Below are 27,038 nucleotides of genomic sequence, written 5' to 3'. Positions count from 1 at the left end.
TAGGAAGGTTAGTATAAGAAGCAGAGTGAGTGAAGCTTTACATTCTATAATGACGTTGGACCAATGTTTAGATCTGTTGATGAAGTGGTCGAGGATCCTTTATGGACACCAGTCAGAGACACTGTTCTCCTCAGGACTGGAGCCTTCTTTCTCCTCTTTAAACGTGATGCCAAAAAGACTGCAGAACTTCATCACCATCAGGTCCACAATCTCCTCTTCCTCAGATGGCTGAGAAACAAGGAACAGAACGTGTGTTTGTTTGTGAAACTCTGGCATGGAGCCTCCTCTAGTCCTGGATGGATTTTCTCTATGGTTGTAGCCTCTCTGACCAAACAAAACATGATTTGCTACAATAATTTCACTATACAATTGTTGAGATCAGAGTCTCTGTGTAGGATTGTTAGTAACTGTCTAACTGTACATATGGCTGTTTACACTAGTAACTGTTTACCTGCATATATAATTGTCTCCACCAGTGATTGTCTAGTTGCATATATATCTGTTCCCACTGGAGGGTGCTCTAGGCGGAGCCACCCAGGTACTCTACCTTATGGCAACTATAAAAGCAAAGGTATCCACCCATTTCGTTCTCTCCCCCAATGTCTCTCAGTGAGACAAGACTTGTATTACTGCTGCTTACCATGTGAATAAAAGGAAGTCACGCCAGTTCAGGCTCAAGATAGAAACCATGCCTCTTGACCACATTATTGTCGCCCTATAGTTGAGTTCTGTTAACAACAATGCTCAGATTGTTAAGCAGTTTGAGAGATTCATTCAGTGTTTGTTGAAACCAAAATCAAAAACGACACTGAGATGACATTAGGATCTTTGGAGAAATCAGCAGCAGAGTGCAGCACAGCACACGGCAGACAGCCTCAAAGCTGCGTCAGTGAGAGATACAACCTTATTATACTACTACTACTAATACCACTAGGTGGCGATATCTGGCCAATGTAAGGCAGAAAACGAGCACAGATGACAAAATATAGGAAGACAAGCCAGTGGAGTGGTAACCGCAAAACATGAATGGACACGAGAAACATAGAAATGTAAGATACAAATACCCTAGCTTACAAGCATTGCCTCTGCCAGAAAATTGTACTCTGCTGTGAAAAGCACAAGCAGAGTTGTCATTATTATTCTAGAAGAGTACCTTGTGATGTATCTGCTCCTGACTGAAGGCCACCAGGATGACAGAGATGAAGAGGTTCAGCACCACGAAGCTCAAGAACACAACGCAGGTACCGATGATGAACGCACCCTGGGCCAGGTTGTAGTTCAGAACCTGGAACACAGGACGGCACGTGTAAACAGCTACATCAATTCTAATAACAACAATGTATAGTGTCAGACTCATACCCCCCTGTTGAAGTTAGATGTTATGTATGATTGCATGTAACTGTCTAACTGTTTCCACAAGAGGGCGCTATAGGCGTAGCTATTGGAGCTGACGTCAGGTGAGAGGGTATAGAGATTGTTCCCTCCCCCCTCTTTCTCTTCCTCCGTCGCTCTCATAAGCAGGGGTGCAGTCGTAATATGGGCGAAGGCCAAACGCCTGCGCACGCACGCTCCCGCGCACGCGTGCACGCGCATACATGTTCCCTGGGTTGCGCACAGAACAGATGATATCCTTCCAGTCGGGAGATCAAGCAACCCCCCACCACACCTATAGGGCTTGTATTTGGTTGTTGGTATCCTATTATTATGCAAAGTCTAGGTGATAAGTGCCGGCGGCCAAGGTATACGGCGCGACGAGTCATTTTTGTGTCGTCGCGCGGCACTTATCACCTAGACTTTGCATAATAATAGGATGCGCGTACTTCGGCCTCAGTGACGAAGCCCAAACGTCGTTTGACCGCGTATGCCCAGCACTGCACCCCTGCTCATAAGGAGACGGTCTCATGTGTACTGTTGGGTGCAATGTGATAATAAACCATGCCAAAGGCTAAAGAGAGAAACCTTGTCGTCCTGAACATATTATTGTCGCTCCACAGCTGACTCTGTCAACAGGTTATGGGCCCAGATCACGCATGGGTGAAATAATAAGGGTAGCAAGTTTAGCTGAAGTATACGCCAGTTTATAATAACTTTATTTTTTTTATTTTTTGTATAGCACTTTTCATACAGAGGTTGCAGTTCAAAGTGCTTCACCAACAGTAAAAAATGCAGGCATAAGTGAGCATAAAAAGATAGACAGGTAGCAAGGTATGGTAAATCACAGTGTTTCACATTAGGATCTAGCATCCCAATAGGCTCTCTGTTTACAGTTTTCAGTAATACAAATAATAAAAATAGTTTAAAATGATTCAGTTTAAAAATTGTCTAAAAATTATAAAATAGAACGGACATACAACAGGGTATTTAACATACAACAGCAGTGCATCAGTAAGAAGTAAAACGTGTGATAAAATAGTTCTCTTAAAATTACAGTGCATACAGTAGAAGGTAGTGAGATAAAATTAGCATAGAACCGATACATGAATTTGATAGGCAGTGGATAAAATTAGGCAGGGTAAGAATATTGCAGGTAAGTACAATTTGTGTCAGGATATCCCTGATGTTTCATTGAAATGCCTGAGCAAAGAGATCTTTTGAAGATGTCTAGCGAGTTGGCTTCCCTGATGTTTTGGGGTAGTTTGTTCCACAGTTTTGGGGCATAGTTGATAAAGGCTGCATTACCGATCCTCTTTTGACTGTTTCTGGGAGCCTCTAGTAGTCCAGCAACTGATGATCGCAGTGTTCTTGCTGGCGTGTAATTTATTAGAGTGTTGGCGATATAGCTAGGTCCCTGTCCATTTAGAGCTTTGTATGTAAGGAGAAGGACCTTAAAGTCAATTCTAAATGTCACAGGAAGCCAGTGTAAATCAGCTAAGACTGGACTAATGTGCTCTATCCTTTTGGTTCTAGTTAGCAGTCGGGCTGCAGAGTTTTGGATTAGCTGAAGCCTCTCTGTGGTTTTCTTAGGGAGACCTGTGAAAAGTGCATTACAGTAGTCTCTAACCGGCTAGATATGAATGCATGAATTAGCTTCTCAGCATCGTTCTGATTAATAAATGGTTGTACTTTTGCTATATTTCTGAGATGGAAGAACGATGTTTTCGTCACTTTGCTAATATGATAATTGAAGTTCAGTTCTGAATCTATAATAACCCAGAGACTAGTGACCTCAGATTTGATCCAAGGGGTTAGTCCTCCCAGGTTCTTTATTAATGTTTCTTTTTTAGTTTTGGGGCCGATAATTAGAATTTCAGTTTTGTTCTCGTTTAGTTTCAGGAAGTTCTTACTCATCCATTTATTTATTGCCAGTAAGCAGTCTGTAATGGAGCTAATCGCTGTATCATTTGGTTCAGCAGATATGTACAGTTGTGTATCATCCACATAGCTATGGAAATCTACATTATATTCTCTGATGATATCACCCAGTGGTAACATGTAAAGGGAGAAGAGTAAAGGACCTAAGCAACTCCCTTGTGCAACTCCATAGTTGTTGTCGTATATCAGACATGTGATCTCCTAGTTTAACATAGAATTTCCTCCCTCTGATGTATGTTTTAAACCAGCCTAGCACATGTTCTGAGAAACCGACATGGTTTTCAAGACGATCGATTAGAATATCGTGATCGATTATATCAAATGCTGCACTGAGATCTAGCAGGATAAGGATGGAGATCTTATTCTCGTCAGAGTTTAGCCTGAGGTCACTGATTATTTTGGTGAGGGCAGTTTCAGTGCTATGATATTTTCTGAATCCCGACTGAAATTCTTCTAAGATGTTGTTTTCTTCAAGAAAGGAGTTTGAACTGAAACTATCTTTTCAAGTACTTTACTAATGAATGGTAGGTTGGATATTGGACGATAATTTGCGATTACATTACTATCCAAGTTAGGTTTTTAAAGGCATCTGGGAAAATACCAGTTCTAAGGGAAGTGTTTATGATATCTAGCACAGGGCTTGAAACACTATTAAACACCTGTTTGAAGAAGGCTGTAGGTATAGGGTCAATGTCTGAGGTGGAGGAGTTACATTCTGAGACAGTTTTGCAGAGTACATCTAATGTGATGCATGTGAATCTTCTCATGGTTACATTGCGCGGTTTGCTGCAATCAGCTTTATTTCCATCATGAGTAATGCTGGCCCTGATCAAGGTTATTTTGTTGTTAAAAAATAGTGCAAGTTCTTCACACTTAAGCGTTGATGACTGAGGAGGTGTAGGAGCAGTGTTGAGTAGTATATTAATAGTGGAAAAAAGGATTCTGGATTTTCCAGCATTTACTGTAATGATTTTAGAGAAGTAGTCTTTCCTTGCTAAGCGGATGGTTTTATTATAAGCAGTTAAAGCATCTTTGTATATATCACAGCATATGGTGGTTTTTGTTTTTCTCCATTTTCGCTCTGCTGCACAATTCTGGTTCTGGCTCTGGTTTTCTTCTTTTTCATTTTTAGTGGGGCTACAGAATTGAATACAGATGACAGTGCATCATTGAGATTTTCTACCATTTCATTTAGAGAGCTGTCATGATTGTGTGGTTCATGTAGTCTAATAAGATTAATTTACTTTGATTCAGCCTTGTCGTTTAGGAGCCTCTTTTGAACTATGATTTATTTTTTTGGTTTAGTAAGGGTTATTTGAGTATAGCGTTAGAATGGAGTAGGTCGCATGTGACACAGCTGCTCACCCGTTATTATTTTTTTTCGTTTTAAAAACATATTTATAAACCATTAATGCGTTTATAACTTGACGCATATATCAACTGAGACTATCAACTAACTATATTGACCAAAAGAATCGAGATGAAACCAAAGAAAACCACAACGAGTCCAAAAACAGTCGTAGAGGTCCCGCCCAGGAATCAGGATTCGTACGGCAGACAGCAGAAAATATAGACTTGACAGTGGCCGCTTCAAGTTCAACCCCATCAAACACCTCCGCAGACACCGAACATATAATCCGGAAAATGGAGGAAATGGGGAAGACAATGGAGAAGAGAATGGAGAAGAGAATGGAGGAAATGGAGAAGATAATAACTCAAAAAGTAGATGCTATTAAAGAATCTATTGAAGGCTAAATTGATGCGCTGAGAGCGGACGCCGACGCACAGATTAAACGCACCGAGGCTCTGGAAACAGTAATGGAAGCCCACGAAAACAATTTCGCTCGCATCTACAATGAAGTAGAGGTTAACAACGTTAACCTAACTGCTGAGATGAAGGGAAACTACAAAGAAATCAAGACGGAGCTCAGCGAAATAACGTTGGAGCTTAAGCGAATCAATGAAGAACAGAAAGCCAAAATATTCGAGATGGAATATCAAAAACGCAAGCTGAATATTCGTATAGTCGGTCTAGACGAGTCAGTGAGATGTGTAAACCCTGAAGAGTTTGCCACAGAATTACAGAAAATCTTGGGAACAGAGATCCTTCCTAAAATACCAGAGGTGGAACAGTGCTTCATATTGGGGACCCGCTCCATTGGCAATAACGCTAAGCCCAGAGTGATATTGGTTATCCTGCGCCAAGTCAGAATAAAAGAAATGATTATTCGTGAAACTCGCAGGATGAAAGGCAATCTGAAATACATGGATGTACCAATACACTGCTTTGAAGATTATTGTCGTGATGTAGTGGAACTGCATGCCAAGTTCAAGACGGTGATGTCTCAACTATACCTGGAGAAATACAGACCCCTACTATACCCTGCAATACTTCGCATTGTCGATAAACAAGGAGCAAGGGTTCTCCTCAACTCGCCTGAAGATGCAGCCAAATACTTGTCTGCACAACACGCAGAATAGTGTATAAATGGCCTTTTAATCTCTGTTATGCAAGGTCACCATATAGTACAATCTTTAATGAACCGAGGATTTGGGACAGAGAGACCTACGTGCTCAGAGTTTTTGAATGCTTTCCCCGTTGGGTTTATATTATTGCGGACATATTGGATTCAAGATTGGAACACTCCAGAACATACTGGAACATTCAAACAATGTAAAAATGACATATTGGAATAATCTAGAACAGGGAGGGGCAACTGGCGGCCCGCGGGCCGCATGCGGCCCTCACCGACGTTCCATGCGGCCCCAGGCCAATATAAAAAAAAAAAAAAAAAAAAAAAAAATTGTATTATTTTATTTTTTTATTTTTTTGTATTGTATTCGACTAAGAAGAGTTGGCAGTTGACTATGGCTCCTTTCGATCGATTAGTCGACTATTTGACTAATAGGGGTCAGCCCTAGTGTGGACATATGAAACGCTGTTGAAAGTGCCGTGCAGCAATATGGGGGTTTTGATAAACTGTCGGCTGTTGTTACCGATGGAGCACCGGCAATGAAAGGAAAACGCACAGGATTCGCCGGGCTTCTAAGGCAGAGTGGCGTTGAGTGTCCAATGCTGCACTGCATTATATATCAGGTAAGTTCGCTAACATAATTTCCATCTATTGTGGGTCACTAATAATGACCAATGCGAGTCGAGTGTAGTCAAATTATATGCGAGAGTCGTTAAATCGTTTTTCTTTTTTTTTATCTGATATAGGAGGCTCTCTGTGCCAAGAAGCTTGACTACTACAGCCATGTTATGGATTTGGTTACCAAGGTTACCAATCTAATTCGTGGAGGCAACAGGTCACTAAACCATAGAAAGTTTGTCTCCTTTTTGGAAGAGATGGACACTGATTATGGCGACTTGCAGCTACACACAGAAATCCGATGGCTGAGCCGTCGGAAAGTACAGGAGCGACATTGAAACACTGCAAATGCAATTCAATGATCGGTTTGAAGATTTCAACGGCATGCAGTCACGGATAGCGCTGTTTGCCGGCCCCCTCACCGCTACGGTGTCAGAGCAGCCCCCACCGTTGCAGCTTGAACTGTGCGAGCTACAGTCAGATCCTTTTTTTCAAGCAAAGAGAAATGAGAGGGGAATTTCGTTTTGGAAACTGCATGAGCCCCGCTTCCCACTCCTCAGGGACTTTGCCCTCTCTATGGCCAGTATGTTTGGGAGCACATACATATGCGAGAGCAATTTCTCAAACATGAAGCACATCAAGTCAAAGGAGAGAAACAGGCTGTCGGATGAAACATTATTTCATCTGATGCAGATTGCATGCACAAACATTGAAGTTGACATTCCTGCTATTGTGCGCCAACAAGAGAGACCACAAGTGTCTCATTAAAGACAGGGGGGGAGGAGATGATGAAGAGGTGTAGAGGGGGGGGGGGAAGGAGATGATGAAGAGGTGTAGAGAGGGGGGAAGAGATGATCAAGAGGTGTAGAGAGGGGGGGGGGATGATGGAGAGGTGTAGAGAGGGGACCATTATTATTATTATTATTATTATTATTATTATTATTATTATTATTATTATTATTATTATTATTATTATTATTATTATTATTATTATTATAACCATTATTGACCCACTGTGGGGCGAGGGTGAATGTCATGCCAGTTTGATAAAGGGTCAATGGGAGGCATGTAGTATTGCACTTTACTTTACTTGCACTTTACTTGTTTACTTTTGTAGTGTTCAGATAACACTAATAACACAAACACAAAGCAGCATTCCTGCTGCATTTCACTACAACAGTAAATCAAAAGTGCAATAATAAATGATTTTGTTAAATGTATACACTTTTATCCTGCTACTAAACAAAACATTCCTGAGTGCTTCATATCCATAACATGCATTTCAGTGTTATAATGTTTTGTTTAGTAGCAGGATAAAAGTTTATACATTTAACAAAATCATTTATTATTGCACTTTTGATTTACTGTTGTAGTGAAATGCAGCAGGAATGCTGCTTTGTGTTTGTTGAGCAGTGGGCTTTAAGTTCATACATTTATTTTATTAGAAGCCTTAATTATAATTGATCATTTTTGTATATATTTGGGGTTACACAGCAATACTTTTAAATTCAGCTGTTTATAAATTCATAAAGTTGAAATTGCATTACTAAATGCATTTGAAATGGAATAAAAACAAAGTTACAACAAATTATAATTGTTTATATACCTTGTGACTATTAGGGCTATTTGAGTGATGGGGTACTACTGGCGGGACTGCCGATAAACAATGCGGCCCCCCAGATTGATTGTGGACATTTTGTGGCCCTCACCATATACAAAGTTGCCCACCCCTGATCTAGAACATCTAAGCATTCTTTGATATATGGAACATTCTGGAATATCAGCAATACGTGGTCAGTCACTCTACCAGAAGCCCCTCGGGGGAATAATCAACAGCTATCTAGATGCAGAACCACAGAACCATCATAGCCGGCCGGCTGAAAGATCACTCTACACAACGATCATCGCCCACCCCGGTCAGGGGAAATGCTGCATATACGTATTTAAAAACTGTTTTTTATTAATGGGAAATAATTCCACTACTTCTCCAATTTATACTTTAGATGTTTAAGCATAGCAATGCTCTTTTAAGATCTAAGTTAATGTTCTCTTCCTTTTACTTGTTTTTTTTTCATCCGCTCTCTCTGATTTATTGAGGCTCTCTCTTCAGTTCAATACCTTCATATTATTCATGGGTTACTATAAATTACACAAGTTCATATAAAATGTAAGTGATTTAGGCATGACAATTGAAGCTTATTTTTGGTCTTTATTTTTAGTTTTATCTCATTTAAATTTTTATTTATTTATTTATTTATTTTTACGGGAAAGTGGCCAAGCCACAGTCGACATTCTACTTATGGTAGAATTTAGAGTGTTAGATCCTATGGTATACATAGGAATGTTAAGGATAATTGGATCATTCTGGGATATCCGGTGGTGCAAGGGAGGGAGTCATACGCAAAGGTTGTGTTCATGGAACACAATCCTGTACGACTCTCGGTGGGAGGGAAGGGTAGGGGATTTTTATTTGTATATATGTATGTTTTTAAGCTCGGCTCTCAACGGGACCTCACTAGTGGGATGTATATCTATTATTGCCTCGCACTCTAGAAGCATTACCAAAAATTACAATGCAACATGTATAGACTGTTACGATTAGTACGCTTCTTAGTCATGTTGGACCCAGATGGCAGAGTATGGATAGATGAGACCGGAGACAGCACTTGACGATTAACAGTTTACTTCAACACATACACGTACACACACACAGGTAACATTTATCAATGACCGCGCCCAGCAGGGCAGGACAGACAGGACTATATACACAAGACTAATTGACAAGACACAGAGGGTAATTTACAAACAAGACACAGGTGTGGTAGACAGAAACAATAGAGCACAGAGTACTGGGAAAACAATAACAAACAACCAGACTAAAACATAATTACAAACCACAGACAGGGAAACACAAGACTAACACAGTGGAGACAACAATAACAACAACAACACAGATAGTACACATAACAAACACAACTGACAATAAACAATAATGAGTTGATGTGTGAGCTGATGCCAGATCGGCATCAGCCCACCGGTTGGAAATGATGACTGAGAGTTATTGTTATTGATGGGAGGTTGTGAATATAAATGTCTGGATCCTGATCCCATAGGACCAGGACCGGAGGAAGTGTTACAATAGACTATGGCTAGTTTGAATATAATGATATGGAACACCGGGGGAATAAATAACCAACTCAAACGCAAAAGCGTGCTCACACTGATGAAAAAAGAACATGTGGACATTGCTCTGCTAAGCGAAACGCACATTCTAGGGAAAGACATAGATAAATTAGCGGACAACACATACCATAATATCAGTCACTCTTCTATTGGTACGAGAACTCGGGGTGTAGCCATAGTCGTTAAACGTAAGTTGAATATTGTACTAAAGGGAGTATGGTCTGATGTAGAAGGTCGGATAACTATAGCTAAGATTGAACATAAGAACAGGAAAATAGCGTTGATAGCGGTATACGCCCCAAATTTGTACGAAGAAGATTTCTTCACTACACTAACCAATGCAATGTTAGACATTCCCGATTACTCATTTATAATAGGAGCGGATTTTAATGCCATCTGGAACCCAAGGATGGACAAATCTTACCTCGCCTTTTCCAGCGAACAAAAGAATTCATCGAAGGCATTAAAGGATTGGTAGAAGATTACAGGTGTAAATGACTTATGGCGGTTACTTAATCCCACGACCCGAAAGTACTCTTGTCGATCTGCGAGACATAATACACTATCCAGAATAGATTATGTCTTTGCATCACAGAGACTATTTGATAATTATGAAGTGGAAATGATACCCAACGCACTATCAGATCACTGTTATTTACTCCTTAAAGGTACATTTGGTATACTATCCTCCCGAGCCCCAAGATGGCGATTTAACTCGTTGCTGCTTAATAACAAGGAATTCATTACACAACTCAAAGAAGCTCTTATAGTATTCCAACGGGAGAATGCAAACTCGGTGCAAGACCCCAGAATAATATGGATGTCGGTAAAGGGAATGATCAAAGATTTCACGGATAGCTTTTCCTCCAAAATGCGCAAGAATCAATGCACAAAACTGGCTGAGCTGGAAACGCTTTACTCAACGTTATTTAATTCTCTAAAATACAACAACTCAACTCGACTAGGAAATCAAGTTAACGTACTAAAAATAGAGATCAATGCCATATACAGACAACAATCGGAAATACAAATACGCAGCACAAGACAACAGCAGTACTCCCATGGTTCCAAACCCATCCACCTATTAGCCATGCGATTAAGAATTAATGCAACATTTGCAGATATAACTACCATTAGAGCACAACAAGTACTTGTAACAGATCCTGTAAAAATAAACGATACATTCAAAGTATTCTACTCCGACTTATATAAATCAGAAACGACCTTCGATCAAAACAAAATGGACACATTTCTTAATCAAATTATTCTCCCTAAACGTTCAGAGGATGACGCTAAACAGTTAGAAACACCGATCACACTAGAGGAACTCAAGAAGGCCATAACCGCAATGAAAAGTGGTAAGGCTCCTGGAAGAGACGGTTTCCCATCAGAAATGTACCTTTCTAGTTGGGACATAATTGGCCCCTTATTACTAAATATGATCTTATACTCAGTCAAGGAGGGGAACTTCCATAAGAATGACAATATTGCACTCATAACAGTCCTCCTTAAAAAAGACAAAGACCCCAACGAGTGCGGTAGTTATAGACCTTTAAGCCTCCTCGGAACAGATATCAAACTGTACTCTAAGGTATTAGCCATCAGATTACAAAAGCATATGACGTCTTTAGTTCACCCGGACCAAACTGGCTTCATAGGAGGCCGCCTGATCACTGAGAACATAAGACGAATACTGCACGTACTTGATGCCGACAAGGAGGACACCATACCAAAGGCGATGCTGTCCCTGGATGCTATGAAAGCCTTTGACAGGCTGGAATGGTCGTATCTATGGGCAGTGCTAGAAAGGATGGGGTTAGGAAAAGGATTCATCGATATGATTAAAGTATTATACAAAGACCCATCGGCCATGATTACAACAGGCACAATCATCTCCAAAATATATATGTCCTCACGCTCTGCCAGACAGGGTTGTCCTCTTAGTCCCGGACTGTTCAATCTATCATTAGAGCCTTTAGCACAATATATAAAACAATCCCAATCCATAGAACCAATCGTAATCAAGGGCACACAACAAAAAATTAGTTTATATGCGGACGATGTAATATTGTTCATGCAAAACCCCAACACCACATTGCCTCATCTGCTCAAGTTGATTGAGGACTTTGGTGATTTATCGGGATTTAAGATAAATTGGCCGAAGTCGGCTTTCCTTCCACTTAACACCCCTGCAAAAAAAGATACAACCCTCCCAGGAGAGATACCGATGGTAAAACATTTCAGATGCTTGGGAGTGGAAATATTCCCTACCATAAGACAAACGGTGAAGCACAACTACACAAAAATCCAAAACAAAATCAAAGATGACCTTGATAGATGGGCAAAACTTAAAAACACAGTACAAGCACGGATATCAATAGTTAAGATGGATGTACTACCTAAAATCAACTTCTTCAGTTCAATGCTACCGTTACCCCCTCCAGAGGGTTACTGGAAAAGATTACACTCTTCCACATACAAATTTATTTGGAATAACAAACCACCACGTATAAAAAGATCCACCGCACAGAGAAATAAAGCAGATGGTGGCATGGCATTTCCAGATTTTTTCCTATATTTTAAGGCGTACACATTAAGTCCATTGACAACATGGTTTGACTCCCAAGCATTAGCATCCTGGAGAAAAATAGAAGAAAACATAGTAGCCCCACATAGACTGAAGGACATAGCATACACTAAACTACCAATCAAGCACTGTGAACGAAAATTTGGCCCCATAATTACTCATGCGATCCGGATATGGCGTGAATCACAAAAAAAATAATCCTAACCCACAAAAATGGCACAATCATACTCCCTTATTCAATAACAATGCACTCTTAATTGGAAAACGACCTATAAGATTCCCTATATGGGAAGAGCAAGGCATACACTCATTAGGGGATGTTTTTAACAAACAGGGTTTTTGTAGTGATAAAGAAATACGCAAAAAATTTAATCTCACCAAGTCCACATGGCTTTTTCACAAACAGTTAGAGCTATGTGAAGTCTCACGGTGTTCCATTAGACAGACCAATTGAACACCACAGATACCACAAATTCTTCTACGCAAGAGAGACATCGAGAGGTTTTGTTTCAGAATTTTATCATCAATTACTAACGTCCTCGTATGAAACCCTCCAACTAGACTCTGTCTGGAGGAGGGATATACCAGACCTGGAAAATGACTTTGATTGGCAAGGAGCCTGGGCAAATGTCCGACTTACATCAAGGAACCCGGATCATCAACAAATCAATCTTAACTATATTCACAGGACATACTTGACTCCTATAAGACTGTGCCGAATGGGGCTTAAACAAGATTCCAAATGCACCCAATGTACAAATGGGGACGAAGGGACATTTATGCACATGTATTGGGACTGCTCACCAGTTAAGGCATTCTGGAAAGATGTGACCCAACAAATATCAAAACTCGTATCTTGGAATATACCTGTACACCCCTCGGTATTACTATTGAATGATGTTTTTGAGTTTGCAGTGAATCCACAGCTAAAGATATTGGTTTTATCGGGTATCACAGTAGCCAAAAAGCTGATCGCATCACGCTGGTTTCAACCGGAAAAAATTTGCCGTAAAGTTTGGTTTCTTTTTTATTTAAATTGTTTTTATTGGTTTTTTAAACATTCAACAACATTATATACATACGTACAAACATACATACAATACATGACTACATATAACCACACAATACCTAAAATAAATGAAAAATAAAGTAGACAAAAATAAAAATAAAAATAGTAAAAATAATCAAAGAAAATTGCATTGTTCCCATAGATGTTGTCACTTGCCATATAGAAATTGCCTATCCTATGCCTGAGCATCCTCTGCCGGGAATTTTAGATTGAAATAATCCAGAAATGGCTGCCAAACTTGGAAGAATTTCTGGGTAGAGCCCCTGGTGGAGTATTTAAGTCTCTCAAGTTTTAGGTGTGCCATCACATCTTCGACCCAGCGTCGATGTGATGGAGGGATGGCTGACTTCCAATTAAGCAAAATAAGGCGTCTAGCCAACAAAGAGGAGAAGGCCACAGCATCTGTTTGAGCGACAGATACCCTGATTTCGCTAGGGAGCACTCCAAAAACTGCAACCAAGTGGTTGGGGCTGATCTCCCTGTCACACATGAATGAAAATGTTTCAAAAACAGAAAGCCAGAATCGGGATAGTGATGGGCATGACCAGAACATATGGCAGAGAGTGGCTGGAGCCTGATGGCACCTGGGGCAGGTCGGATCCACATCCGGGTAGATCTCGGCAAGTCTGCTCTTAGAGAGGTGTAGTCTATGAAATACCTTAAATTGGAGTAATCCATGTCTGATGCAGACAGATGATGAATGTATTCTTTTAATTGCCAATTGCCAAGAATCTTCAGGGATTTCAAGTCCCATATCCTTACCCCATGACTCCCTAATACGGTCCAGTGATGGGGATGCCATCTCTTGGATATCCCTGTATAGTGAACTCACTATCCTCTTTTGTTTGGGGTCTCCCTCCAGCCACTTATCCAGCCACCTGTCTGGTTGAAGTACAGGAAAAGAAGCAAAATATTTCTTTACAAAACCCCGCACCTGTAGATATCTAAAGAAATGTGAGCGGGGGATGTCATACCCACCTACCAACTGTTCAAAGGACATGAAAAGCCCTTCTTTAAACAGGTCCTTCACCTTCTTTAGCCCCTTTCCGGCCCATGTCTTGAATGCTGTATCCATGAGTGAGGGCGTAAAAAGTGCATTAGATGCAATTGGGAGATAGGGTGAGGCTTGTTTATATTTAAAGTGAGTCCTAAACTGTGCCCATATACGGAGTGAGCCAATCACCATGGGGTTATTTGTGAGGCGCTTTTTACTGAGTGGCAGTGGAGCACACACTAGTGAGGATAGCGATACCGGGTGGGCGGAGTGTTGTTCCATGTCAACCCACACCATTCCGCCTCCCCCATGTGATGCAGCCATCCAATATGTCAATTTGTGGATGTTTGCAGCCCAATAGAATTGTAGAAAATTTGGGAGTGCTAATCCTCCATCCTCTTTCGGTCTTTCCAGGAATGCCCTTCTAATACGCGGGGTGGTCTTATTCCAGATAAAGGTTGTAATAAATGTGTCTAATTCTTTGAAAAAGGATTTGGGGATAAAGACGGGCACTGTTTGAAACAAAAATAGGAACCTGGGCATAATTGTCATCTTAATTGAGTTAATCCTGCCGGCTAGTGATAGGGGAAGTGTTGACCAGCGAGCAAGATCTTGTTTAGCCTTATCCAGGGCTGGTTTAAGGTTTAGCTTAAATAAATCCCTATACTTGCGTGTCACAGTCACTCCCAGGTATGTAAAAGACTCAGATATTATCTTCAGTGGGTATGCCCCGAACGACATCTTTCGAGCTAAATCATTAACCGGAAACAACAGGCTCTTAGAGACGTTAATTTTGTATCCTGAGAACTTGCCAAAGTTTGAGATAATATCCAGTGCCTTCGGGATGGAAACATGGGGATCGGACAGGTACAGGATCAGGTCATCTGCATAAAGTGATAGTATATGTGTTTGGCCGCCCCTAGAGATACCTGCGAGGCCCGCATCACTCCTCAGAGCGACCGCCAGTGGTTCAATGGCGAGATCGAACAATAAGGGACTCAATCCGCAACCCTGTCTAGTGCCCCTCCCTATCTGAAAGTATTTGGAAATAGTCTTATTGGTTCGGACCGAGGCCTGTGGTGAAACATACAAGACCCTAATCCAAGCGCGAAAAATGGGCCCAAACCCAAACCTCTCTAGAGTTGTGAAAAGATATTCATATTCAATGCGATCAAATGCTTTCTGAGCATCGAGAGATAACAGAACCTCTGCTGTGGGCGGGGCTTCAGGAGAGTATATGATATTGAACAGCCTACGTATGTTACCAAAGAGCTGACGCTCCAGAATAAAGCCTGTTTGATCCGGGTGTACCACTGTATGGATAACTGACTCCAGTCTACTGGCTAAAACTTTAGTTAAAATCTTATAATCGCAGCAAAGCAAACTGATTGGCCGATATGATTCACACTTCAGAGGGTCTTTTCCTTTTTTAAGAAGGACTGAAATTGTGGCCTGCGTCATTGTGGGTGGGAGTGACTCCCGTTCCAGTGCCTCTGCATATACATCTTTTAAAATAGGAATTAGTTTGAGAGAGAATGTTTTAAAAAATTCTATTGGGAAGCCGTCCGGCCCTGGGGCTTTGCCACCCTTCATCTTCCTGATAGCTTGATCAATTTCAGCCACAGAGATATTGCGGTCAAGATCAGACCTATCCTGGTCACTTAGGGTCTGCAAATCAAGATCATCGAGAAACTGCGCCATCTGTATATCCTCCCTCTTCTCAGAGGTGTAAAGGGTCTCATAGAACTCCTTAAATTGGTTGTTGATGATTTTTTGATCGGTAGCTATTCCATCTGAAGTGTCAATCTCGGCAATAAGTCCGGCCTCTGCAGACTGTCTTAGCTGGTGACATAGCAATTTGCTAGCTCGTTCCCCATGTTCATAAAACTCCTGGCGAGATCTAAGATGAAGCTCCTCCACTGCCACAGTGGACAGGATGTCAAATTCTGTCTGCAGAGTAATTCTCTCCTTGTAGAGGTCAGTGGATGGTGAGGCTGAGTGTTTATGGTCAATATCTTTTAATAGGGAGGTCAGTTCATTAAGGCGCGTTGAGCGTCTCTTATTCAGACCGGCATTAAAAGATATTATCTGGCCCCGCAAGTATGCTTTCATCGCTTCCCAGAAGTTACAGTGGCTTGTGTCCGGATGTTTGTTAGTTTCTATGAAAAAATCTATTTGGAAGTTAATAAAATCAACAAACTTTTCATTCGACAATAAGCATGAGTTCAGCCGCCATATTCTTTGTGGGGGTTCATTATTTGGAAATCCCAGTGCCATTGTAACTGGGCCGTGATCTGAGATAACAATACTCTCACAATCGCTTGACTTAAGAAATGGGAGGAGCCTTTTATCGAGTAGAAGATAATCAATCCTGCTATAGGACTGATGTGCTGCTGAGAAGAAGCTATATTGTTTGGACCCTGGGTGTTTGTACCTCCATGCGTCAATCACTCCGTATGCCTGTAGAAAAGCATTAATAGTCTCTGCTGATTTACTCAATGTTCCAGGTGTTGTTCTGGATCTGTCCAGCAGGGGATATAGGACTGTATTTAGATCTCCCCCCAAAATCAAGTGATGACTATTCAAGTCTGGAAGCAGAGAAAACAAATCACGAAAAAATTTAGCATTGTCCCAGTTAGGAGCGTAGACACATGCCAGTACCACCGGTATATTAAACAGGTGTCCCTGAACAAGAATATAGCGACCATCGCTGCCCGATATCACCTTTGATTGTGTAAACTGCACATCTCTATGAATAAGAATGGCTGTACCACGGAATTTGGCATCAAATTTGGAATGGAAAATCTGCGAGAAGCCCCCCCTCTTCAGCATATTATGATTCTTATTAAGCAAATGTGTTTCAGTTAAAAAGGCTATATCTGTTCGCAGTTTTGATAAGTGTGCAAATATTTTACTGCGTTTCACTGGGTGATTAATCCCTTTAGTGTTCCATGTTGTAAATTTTGTAGTTGCCCCCCGCAATTTATTAGGATTAGGTACAGCCATACCGTGGTGTAAAACAAGACATAATTACCTCCTGGTCACAGACAGCCCAAGCACAGAGCAATTTAATTGACAGTAACCCTCTATAAGAACAATGCATCATTAAAGACATGAACAAGAAACACAAAAGAAAACAAGGATACGAACACAAAACGCAAAACATCCCAAGACCCCCCTGCCGGTCCCTCCCCAAATGAGAGACTGCAGAAACCTCTACTTGTCTTTCCTCCTCTGACAAGACCATATTCAAAGCTTACCCTGTGGGGCTGAGCCTTACCAGAACCGTGTAATACTAAAACTGAAATAATACTAACCAGTCTAACCACAATCAATCTTTTACCGTCTGTAGTAGACAAAAGAATCAAAACAAAACAGAACACCTTGTTAAAATTAAAACACTGGATTTACGGCAGCATGGCGTGCCTATCATTGAAAATAATGATCAAAAAGGCACTCTAGAGTCCCTGAAATGTCCTTTTGTGAAGAGCCTCATTGATTTGATCCCGGAAGTGAATGGAATAGGGAACAGTCCTTCAAAATAAAACGCTACGTGCAAGCGTGACAATAGTATGGGCTGACTGTATCCACATAACATAGACATGGCCCGCTCTGTTTAACCTAGCACAGACGGACCATATCATAAAAAAAAAAAGAAAAAGAAAAAAAAAGAGAAAAGATTAAAGCCACAGCCATTAGAGCAGACCAGTGATGCCGTATTCGCTAAGCGCAACACCATTGTATTATAATGAGGCTGGCTGGCACAGCAAGACATACCATCCAGAACGGGCTTCTTATAACACAGAACGAACACAGCATGGAAATAGAAGCAGAGACGTTAACATAAAGTGCTTCGTTTAGCAGCAGTTACTGCAAAGTAATATAAAATCCTCTCATTTGCGTCGATCACTGCAGATTTCCATGGAATCTACAGTCTCTATACATACAGTCTGTGTTATTAACCCAGCCTATAAGACAAAACACCAGACCAAAAATTATTATTAAAACAATGTCTGTATTATTAACGAAAACCTCGCCAGCGCCTACTGAGCCCGGGAGGCCGATATAGCAGTTCAACAGGTGCGCACCTATAAAATGCCGTTTGCTGGTATTCAATTAGAAGAAAGAAAAACACCAAACCAAAAATAATTATTAAAACAGTGTCTGTATTATTAACGAAAACATCGCCAGCTCCTAGCTGACCCAGAAAGTAGATAGCAGTACAACAGGAGTACACCTAAATGCTGTTTGCTGGCGTTCAATTCAAAAAATAATAAAAAATAAGCATACAGATAGTTGTCGGAAGCGCCCTTATTGGCGTCGTTCATTGCGTGATTCCCGTGGAATCTACACAGTGTTATTAACCCGGCCCATAATAAAAAGCAACAAACCAAATTAGATGTAGAACAGTGTCTGTATTTTTAACGAAAGCCTCGCCAGCGCCTATATACTGAGCCCGGGAGGCCGATATAGCAGTACAACAGGTGCGCACCTATAAGATGCCGTTTGCTGGTGTTCTATTCGAAGAAGAAAAAAAACACCAAACCAAAAAATAGATATTAAAACAATGTCTGTATTATTAACAAAAACCTCGCCAGCGCCTACTGAGCCCGGGAGGCCGATATAGCAGTTCAACAGGTGCGCACCTATAAAATGCCGTTTGCTGGTATTCAATTAGAAGAAGAAAAAAAACACCAAACCAAAAATAATTGTTAAAACAGTGTCTGTATTATTAACGAAAACATCGCCAGCTCCTAGCTGACCCAGAAAAGCAGATAGCAGTACAACAGGAGTACACCTAAATGCTGTTTGCTGGCGTTCAATTCGAAAAAGAAAATACAAAATAAGCATACAGATACACACCGGCTTTAGTCGTCAGAAGCGCCCTTATTGGCGTCGTTTACTGCGTGATTCCCGTGGAATCTACACAGTATTATTAACCCGGCCCATAATAAAAAACAACAAACCAAATTAGATATAGAACAGTGTCTGTAGTATTAACGAAAGCCTCGCCAGCGCCTATATACTGAGCCCGGGAGGCCGATATAACAGTACAACAGGTGCGTACCTATAAAATGCCGTTTGCTGGTGTTTAATTCGGAAAAGAGAATACAAAGTAAGCAAGCATATAGATACGCACCTTTAGTTGTCGAAGGCGAGAAAGTGTCCACAAAATGTAAGTCTTTCTGTAATGTCCACTGGGCTTATAGTCCGTTGTGCACCTTATGGAAAAGAAACGATAAATAGACGCAATGTTGTCTCGTCTTGCCGTCACTACTTGGGATGCAAATTATTCTCTATGAAGTTCTTTGCCTTTGCGGGATCTTTGAAACTTGTGCATTTGCCATCCGATGTAGTTATCTTTAGCTCTGCAGGGTACCACAAGCCAAAGCGTACCCCCTCACAGGACCTGAGCAAGCCCCGTGCTTCGTTGAACTGGGCCCGTTGTTTGGCCACGGTTTGCGTGAAATCTTGATGCGCGCGGATAGTGTCGCCGTCTCCGGTGGTCATTTGTTTCCCCTGCTGTCTGGTTCTCCGTAGAATTTCCTCCCTCTCTTGGAAGTAATGACATCTGACGATGAAGGTCCTCGGTGGGCCGCCGCCGTCTTCTCCACTCACTCTCGTGCGAAAGGTACGATGGGCAAAATCCAAAGTGGGTAGTATGGAGAGGCCAAATGCGACTTTCAGGCACTGAGAGACATAGTCTGACTGTCGCTTCCCGTCCTCTCTTCCTTCTTTTATCCCAGTTATACGCAGATTAAAACGGCGGGACCGAGCTTCCAAATCCTCATTTCGAGCTTTCTGGGTCGCTAGTTCTTTCAGACCCTCAGTCAAATCTCGCTCCAAGGCGGTGATCCTGTCAGACTGGTCGTTGACCGCAGTTTCCAATTCTACAAACTGTTTCCCCATGGCCTCAATTTTGGCGTTGGCATTATCATTAGCCTGTTTAATTTCCGCCCTGAGATTGTCAACCTGGGTCTTAATCTCGACCGACTGGGCCTCCCCCTTGTCGAGCAGCTCCGTCCTCAGCGCCGCAATAGCTTGTAGGATAGCCTCTTGCCCCGTGTTCTCAGTCAGTGTAGCATTAGCCTCCATAGCTTCCATGTTGGCTTTATTCTGGTGACGAGTACCCTTCATCATCTGCTGCAGGTTGTATTGCGGCGACAAAACAATGCAAACGTTCTCAATATCTCTGTTGGGTGTTCTCAGACACTTTCCATGAACTTCCAGGATCAAACTGGTGAATTAATTTACATAAAACACAGTACTGGTAAGGAGCTCAGCCAAAACACGTCCTCACATGGCGCTGCCTCCCCCTTCAGTTTGGTTTCTTACATATCTCGATGTAATTTACCATGAAATATCTACAGCAAGAATTCTGGGTCTCAATGAATCCAAAATGTCAATGTGGTTAGAAGTGGTGGAGAGAATAAAAGCTAGCTTATAATGGTAGTGTCTGGTTAGGTGCGAGGGATAGTGGAGGTACTTCTCAAGGTGGGGTCCGGGAGGGGGGGGTTCGAGCTGGAGCATATGTGTGTAGGTTTTTTAGATAACAGGTATTAGGGGTATATCTTATATAAGACAACTAACTAAAATGTGATCTCATTGGATGTGCCCTGACAATTAATGCTTGTATATCTTATCGTGTGTTGTCATGTTTGTTTATATGTTTGTTTAAAAAATTATAAAAAAATAAAATACAAAAAATATACAGTGATGGTCGGAGAGAGGTATTTCAGTTATTGAGACATTTTTTATGCTTAGGCCAGTTGTTGTTATAACTAAATCGAATGTATTCCCAAGCCTGTGAGTTGCATTTGTTATATGCTGTGTTAGATCAAAGCTATCCAGTAGATTTTTTAGCTCTATAGTTTTGGAGTCTGTTTTCTTATTAAAATGGATGTTCAAGTCTCCATTTAGGATCACCTTATCATATCCGGTAACACATAGTGAAATCAGTTCAGAGAGATCCTGTATAAATATTGGTGAGTGTCTAGGCGGGCGGTATATTGTGACGATAATGGTTGATTCTGTTTTTAGCTCAATGGCAAGATATTCCATCAACATGAACTCGCCTAGTTCTGTGATTCTAAACAGGAGTTTTGAGGAGAAAATGGCTGCAACTCCCCCCCCCCCTTCTGTTTTTTCTGGGTATTTGATGAAAATTATAGTCTGGCGGACAAGCCTCTTATTGATGTAGCTGTGTCATTATTGAGCCATGTCTCTACTAGGCAGATGCAATCTAAGTTATTTTCTTTAATCAGATCATTTACTAAAAAAAATTTATTATTCAGTGATCTGACATTTAGGAGGGCTAATTTTATTTGTTGGACTTCTTTAGAGGAGGTCTGCTTTGGATTGACCTTGATGGCCTTGAGGTTAATAGCAGGTACACGCATTGATGGTGTATAGTTTTTACCATGCCATTGGCTGGTTATGATTACCGGTATGTAGGGTGACCAGATCCCAATAAACCAAATGTGGGACAAAGGGTATGTTTGTGAGGGACAATGTGGGACCCCCCCCCCCCCCAGTGCAGCCCCCTCCCCTTTTTTTGGTGGACTGTCCCTGTCGCGTCTATGCTTTTACCAACGCGTTCGTGTTTCCGGGTTCCCGTTTTGCGCTCTGATTGGCCACTGACCTACACTAGTACGCCCCCCTCCTAGCTGCTAGGGTGAAGGGACTTGGCTTGGCTGGGAGGCTGGTGGTGGAGGGAGAGGGAGGAGGCGTGGGGTGGGCTGTCATCTTTCAAATATATTTCCGCCATGATAATAATAATAATGAGCGCAGAGCTCGGTCTGTGTCCTCAGCGCTTGAAGCGCTTGAAGCGCTGAGGACACAGACCGAGCTCTGCGCTCATTGTTCTCTCCGCCATGATAATAATAATATAATAATGAGCGCAGAGCTCGGTCTGTGTCCTCAGCGCTTGAAGCGCTTGAAGCGCTGAGGACACAGACCGAGCTCTGTGCTCATTGTTCTCTCCGCCATGATAATAATAATAATAATGAGCGCAGAGCTCGGTCTGTGTCCTCAGTGCTTGAAGCGCTTGAAGCGCTGAGGACACAGACCGAGCTCTGCGCTCATTGTTCTCTCCGCCATGATAATAATAATGAGCGCAGAGCTCGGTCTGTGTCCTCAGCGCTTGAAGCGCTGAGGACACAGACCGAGCTCTGCGCTCATTGTTCTCTCCGCCATGATAATAATAATAATGAGCGCAGAGCTCGGTCTGTGTCCTCAGCGCTTGAAGCCTTGAAGCTCTGAGGACACAGACCGAGCTCTGCGCTCATTATTATTATTATTATCATGGCGGAGAGAACAAAACGAAGACAACGCACGTTGCCACAACTGCAATAAAACATTTGCAAGTATGGGTGGCAATACAAGCAATTTGTCAAAACATCTGTTGTCAAAACATAACATTAGTCTCCAGAAATGCGCCGTTGTGACTTGTTGTCATGTCGCCTGGATGCCCAGGATGCGGTGTCACTCTCGGTCAGATACTATAGTAATGTTACGCGACGCATAGAGGTTCTTTCACTTTGGCTGGGGGGAGGGGGGGGGGGGGGGGGGCGTTAGCGTGGATGATAACCAATCATGTGGGACATGGTCTCTGTAACTGAGGGGTACAATTCCCTGACTGTATTGATAAGTATGGTATCATTAAACCACTACCGCTTTATGTACTTTAATTACTGGCCATACAGTACACGATATATGAATATGATGAACACTTCCCACAATGAAATCGGTTCCAGTCAAAGGTATTAATCAAGTATTTAATGGAGCAAAAGGTACATAGGATACTTTACATTATTCTTTGAATGCACTTGTAAGGCAAAGGAGTATGCATAGGCAAATCAATAACGAATGTCCATTCTCTGGTTACGCAGGAGGTAATTATACAACCTGAATCTTAGGGAATTATATCTATGGTACACTAGTGATAGCGGGAGATACTGGAAAGGGTTCCCACTGGTTGTAAGCCAGCAAGGGGGTAGAAGATCTGTCGGTAGTAGGACGTCTGGTCAACGATGACTAGGGAGACTTCAGGTACAGAAGCCGGTGCAGTAGTCTCTTGATCCACAGACGAATACAGCTTGGTTCTCTTGTAGACTGTAGCTCTACAGTGAAGAAAGCTAGGCGGCCTCAGGCTCTCTGAGCGCCGACTCGACTTGACTCCTCTCGGGGTAAATCCAACACGTGCAGGCGTCGGCGATTATCCGCTCCATAAATCATAGGACCAAAGCAAATATATTCCAGCCGCAAAGGCTATGTAGTCGTCGGGTAGATTAATCCAGTGTACATGTCCATACGGTTCTCGCCTAGGTCTCCTCGGGTGAAGGCGCCATGCGGTCGGCCCAGCCTGGATAAGAACTCTAGCTAATACGAGAAAGCGTTGGAGATGCTGGTCACTATAGAATTCTAACCGCACGATACACTATACACAAATAGACTATTAAAGACTCAATAGAAATATGTCGCACTCGACGGTATAGCGCCAAACTCTGACAATTCAGTTATTAATTCGCACGCGGTCTCGATACTCTACTCTGAGGCCAAACAGGCCATACTTCACCGCACGTTGTATCGTGGGTGAGGCTTCAACTTATCGGTAACATGCTAAGTGCACGAAGGGTACGGAGGTAAGGGGCTAAGGGTCTTCTACATTCACCTGCGCCGTATTTATACGCACGGTGCACAAATAGTGCCACTCTCATTTCTGTCGCCGTATCCCTGGACAGGGCCGGGGCAAGTACAGACATGTCGTGTCGGTGACTTTGAACTTGGCTCCGGGGGCCGGTCCCTGGCGCCGGTGGACCGCTGTCCAATAGGAGAATGAACTATTATGGTCTGGGCTAAAAGGGATATTCCGTGTATATGTACAAGGAATATACAGGGGATATCAAACGATATACAAATACTATGCAATATATATCAATAAATAAATATATATATTCGGTTTAATCTGATCCTTCGTAACAGCCGCCCCCTAATTAGTCCCACCTAATTAGCTAAGCAGAGACAGATTAACCGCACTGTCCACTACTCAATGTCTGTTGTGAGGGATCGGTCAGTTCACAAAGTCATGGGGTCATGGTCGTCATCGATAGTATCGGGGAGCCTTGGCAGTTCTATTAGCCTCGCCACGGGTCGGGTGTAGGTCCGCCCTTGGACGAGCACTTCAGCTGCTCGGACCTTTCCGTCGGCACCGGTGATCACTTTGCTTACGCGGCCAGCCGGCCACATAGCTCAGGGTAGTGACTGGTCGATAATCATGACGACTGTTCCTTCTGTCAAATTGTCTCTCTCTTTTACCCATTTCTGGCGGGTCTGTAGAGACGGTAGGTAGTGGAGTAGGAAGCTGTTCCAAAACTTGTCAGCCAATACTTGACTGTACCTCCACATTCTTCGGCCGTTCGCTTCTTCAGGCCTGTACATTGTCTGGGGTAGCGCGGGGTCCAGCCGCCCAATCAAGAGTGTGTTGGGGGTGACTGGGTCGACATCTGCTACATCACTTGAGATACTCCCTCGATCTCCGTGAGGACTGTCATTAGGACTTCTTCCGCCACGGTCTGGGCCCCAAGCACGGCGTACAGGGCTGTCTTTATTGAACGTACTTCTCGTTCCCAAGTTCCACCGAAGTGAGGTGCGTTCGGGGGATTAAACTGGAAGTCAATCTGGGATGGAGCGAGGTGGGTCTTAAGTTCTGGGCCCATAGCTTGGAAGCTCTCTCTCAGCTCTCTTTCTCCGCCTTTGAAGTTTGTCCCGTGATCAGACAACAATATAGACGGTTTGCCTTTCCGCGATGTGAATCTTCGGAAGGCCATAAGGAATGAGTCTGTGCTCATGGTTGGAAGGAGTTCTATATGTATCGCTCGGGTGGTCATGCATTTGAATACAATACCCCACCGCTTCTCGGTTCCTCTTCCTTTCTTTATATACAGCGGGCCGAAACAGTCCATACCGGTGGAGTGAAAAGGCTTGTCGCCGAGTCGGAGGCGACAGGGAGGTAGGTCAGCCATCCGGGGTATACTGGGCTGCACTCGCCACTTACGACAGTCTAGACAGGTTCGCTGGAAGCGCCGCACTGCTTCTCTCCCTTGCAGTATCCAATAACGACGTCTGATCTCCGCGAAGACTCTCTCTGCCCCTGCGTGGTGCACATCCTCGTCGTATTTCTTTATGATCAGCTCTGTGACCTTGTGTCGGCTGTTCAAGACTATCGGGTACTTGACGTCATCCGGTAAGTCTGGGGCTCTCCGCAGACGACCACCCACTCTGATGAGACTATGGGCGTCGCTCTCGGGTGCTAGGTGGAGCAGTCTGCTGTCTGATGGGACGGGCTTTGCTCCCTGTAGACAGTCTAGCTCATCGGGGAACGAGTCTCTCTGGGCTCGTTGTAGTAGAAGAAGTTCTGCTTCTTCGTAGTCAGCTGCTGAAATGTCAGTAGTGGGCTGAACCTCTGGGTGGTGCCACAGAAATGTCTTTAGCTGCGCACTCTCTAGGGTGAGGCAATCGTCTATGTCGGGGTCTGTGGAGACGAGTGTGTTCAATCCACAGAACACAGATTTCTTGTTTTCGGCCTCCTCTTTACTCGCCTCCCGTGGGGTGGGTGTAGGCCACTCTTCTTCCGGGAGCTTGAGAAACTCTGGTCCGTCACTGTATGGGTTGTGACGGGTGAGGTCATCCAGGGACATTCCCCGGGTGATGACGTCAGCTGGGTTGTGTTTTGTGTCCACATACCTCCAGCTTGCTACTTCTGTTAACTCTTGAATCTCTGTGACTCTGACCCCCACGAAGACCTTGTATCTGCACGAATCAGACCGGATCCATGTGAGTACTGTCGTGGAGTCTGACCACAAGATTGTTCTTTGCACCGGAATGGTGAGTTCACGTTGGATTAACGTGGCGAGGTGCGCTCCTGCTAGGGCTGCGCAGAGCTCTAGACGCGGGATAGATTGTTGCTTTCGTGGGGCTATTCTTGAGCGAGCCAGGATGAAAGCAGTATGTATTTCTCCTCCCTCCTCTCGGGCACGCAAGTAGGCCACCGAGCCGTAGGCTACTTCGGAGGCGTCGCTGAAGACGTGCAGGTCCATCTGGCACGTCTCCGGCCTCACTGTGGGTGGGAAGTAGCTGCGGTGTATGTTAACACCTGGGAGTGAGCTGAGTTCCGTCTCCCACTCTCTCCATGTGGATGCAAGGTGTTCGGGTATGGGGTCGTCCCAGCCCTGGTCCTTGTCCCATAACGCTCTTACAATCATCTTTGCCCTGGTGGTGTAAGGTAGAATACATCCCAACGGGTCATATTGTCTGGCGAGTGTTCTGTATACACTCCGTCTGGTGGTCGGTAGTGCAGTCGACCTTCCCTGCTCCTTGGTCAGGGGTGTGTGTTTATAATGGAGCGAGTCTGTTTTGAAGCGCCAGACTAGTCCTAATGTCATTTCTTGGGCTTCTCCTGGGATGGTCGCCATCCAGGTCTCGCTGCTTGCTGCCTTGTCCTCGGGGGAGAGGCTGCGCAATACTTGCGGGTCGCTGCTGGCCCACTGCCTGAGATCAAAGCCGCCTTTGATCAGGGAGGCGCGGAGCTTGAGTAGAAGGGCCTCGGCTTCTTCTGGCGTCGAGACGCTTTGCAGACAGTTGTCCACGTAGAAACTATTTTCTACACTTTTTCGGACCTCTTCATCAGCTGCTGGGTCCTCTGCGACGTGTTTTTGCAGTGCAAACGTAGCACAGCATGGGCTGCATGTGGTTCCGAAAGGGAGGACTTCCCATTGATAGATGGCTGGTTGCTCATCCCCG

General features: G+C 43.2%; 1 protein-coding gene across 1 annotated transcript in view; it reads right to left on the bottom strand.

Moving 5' to 3' along the window:
• Positions 1–99: 99 nt before the first annotated feature.
• The window catches only part of LOC311228134 (polycystin-1-like protein 2), a gene marked incomplete at both ends in the record, with an annotated part of 152,981 nt that continues 126,042 nt past the window's right edge, over positions 100–27,038 (bottom strand). The window contains 2 exons of the mRNA XM_084314049.1: positions 100–228; positions 1,154–1,285. Coding sequence (XP_084170175.1) covers positions 100–228; positions 1,154–1,285 — 261 coding nt within the window. The remainder of the gene's footprint in view (positions 229–1,153; positions 1,286–27,038) is intronic.

Source organism: Notolepis coatsorum, assembly GCF_963971535.1.
Source record: "Notolepis coatsorum genome assembly, chromosome: 5".
Classification (NCBI taxonomy): Eukaryota; Metazoa; Chordata; class Actinopteri; order Aulopiformes; family Paralepididae; genus Notolepis; species Notolepis coatsorum.
The sequence above is the reverse complement of the archived record's forward strand: the minus strand, read 5'-3'. Positions and strand labels throughout refer to the sequence as shown.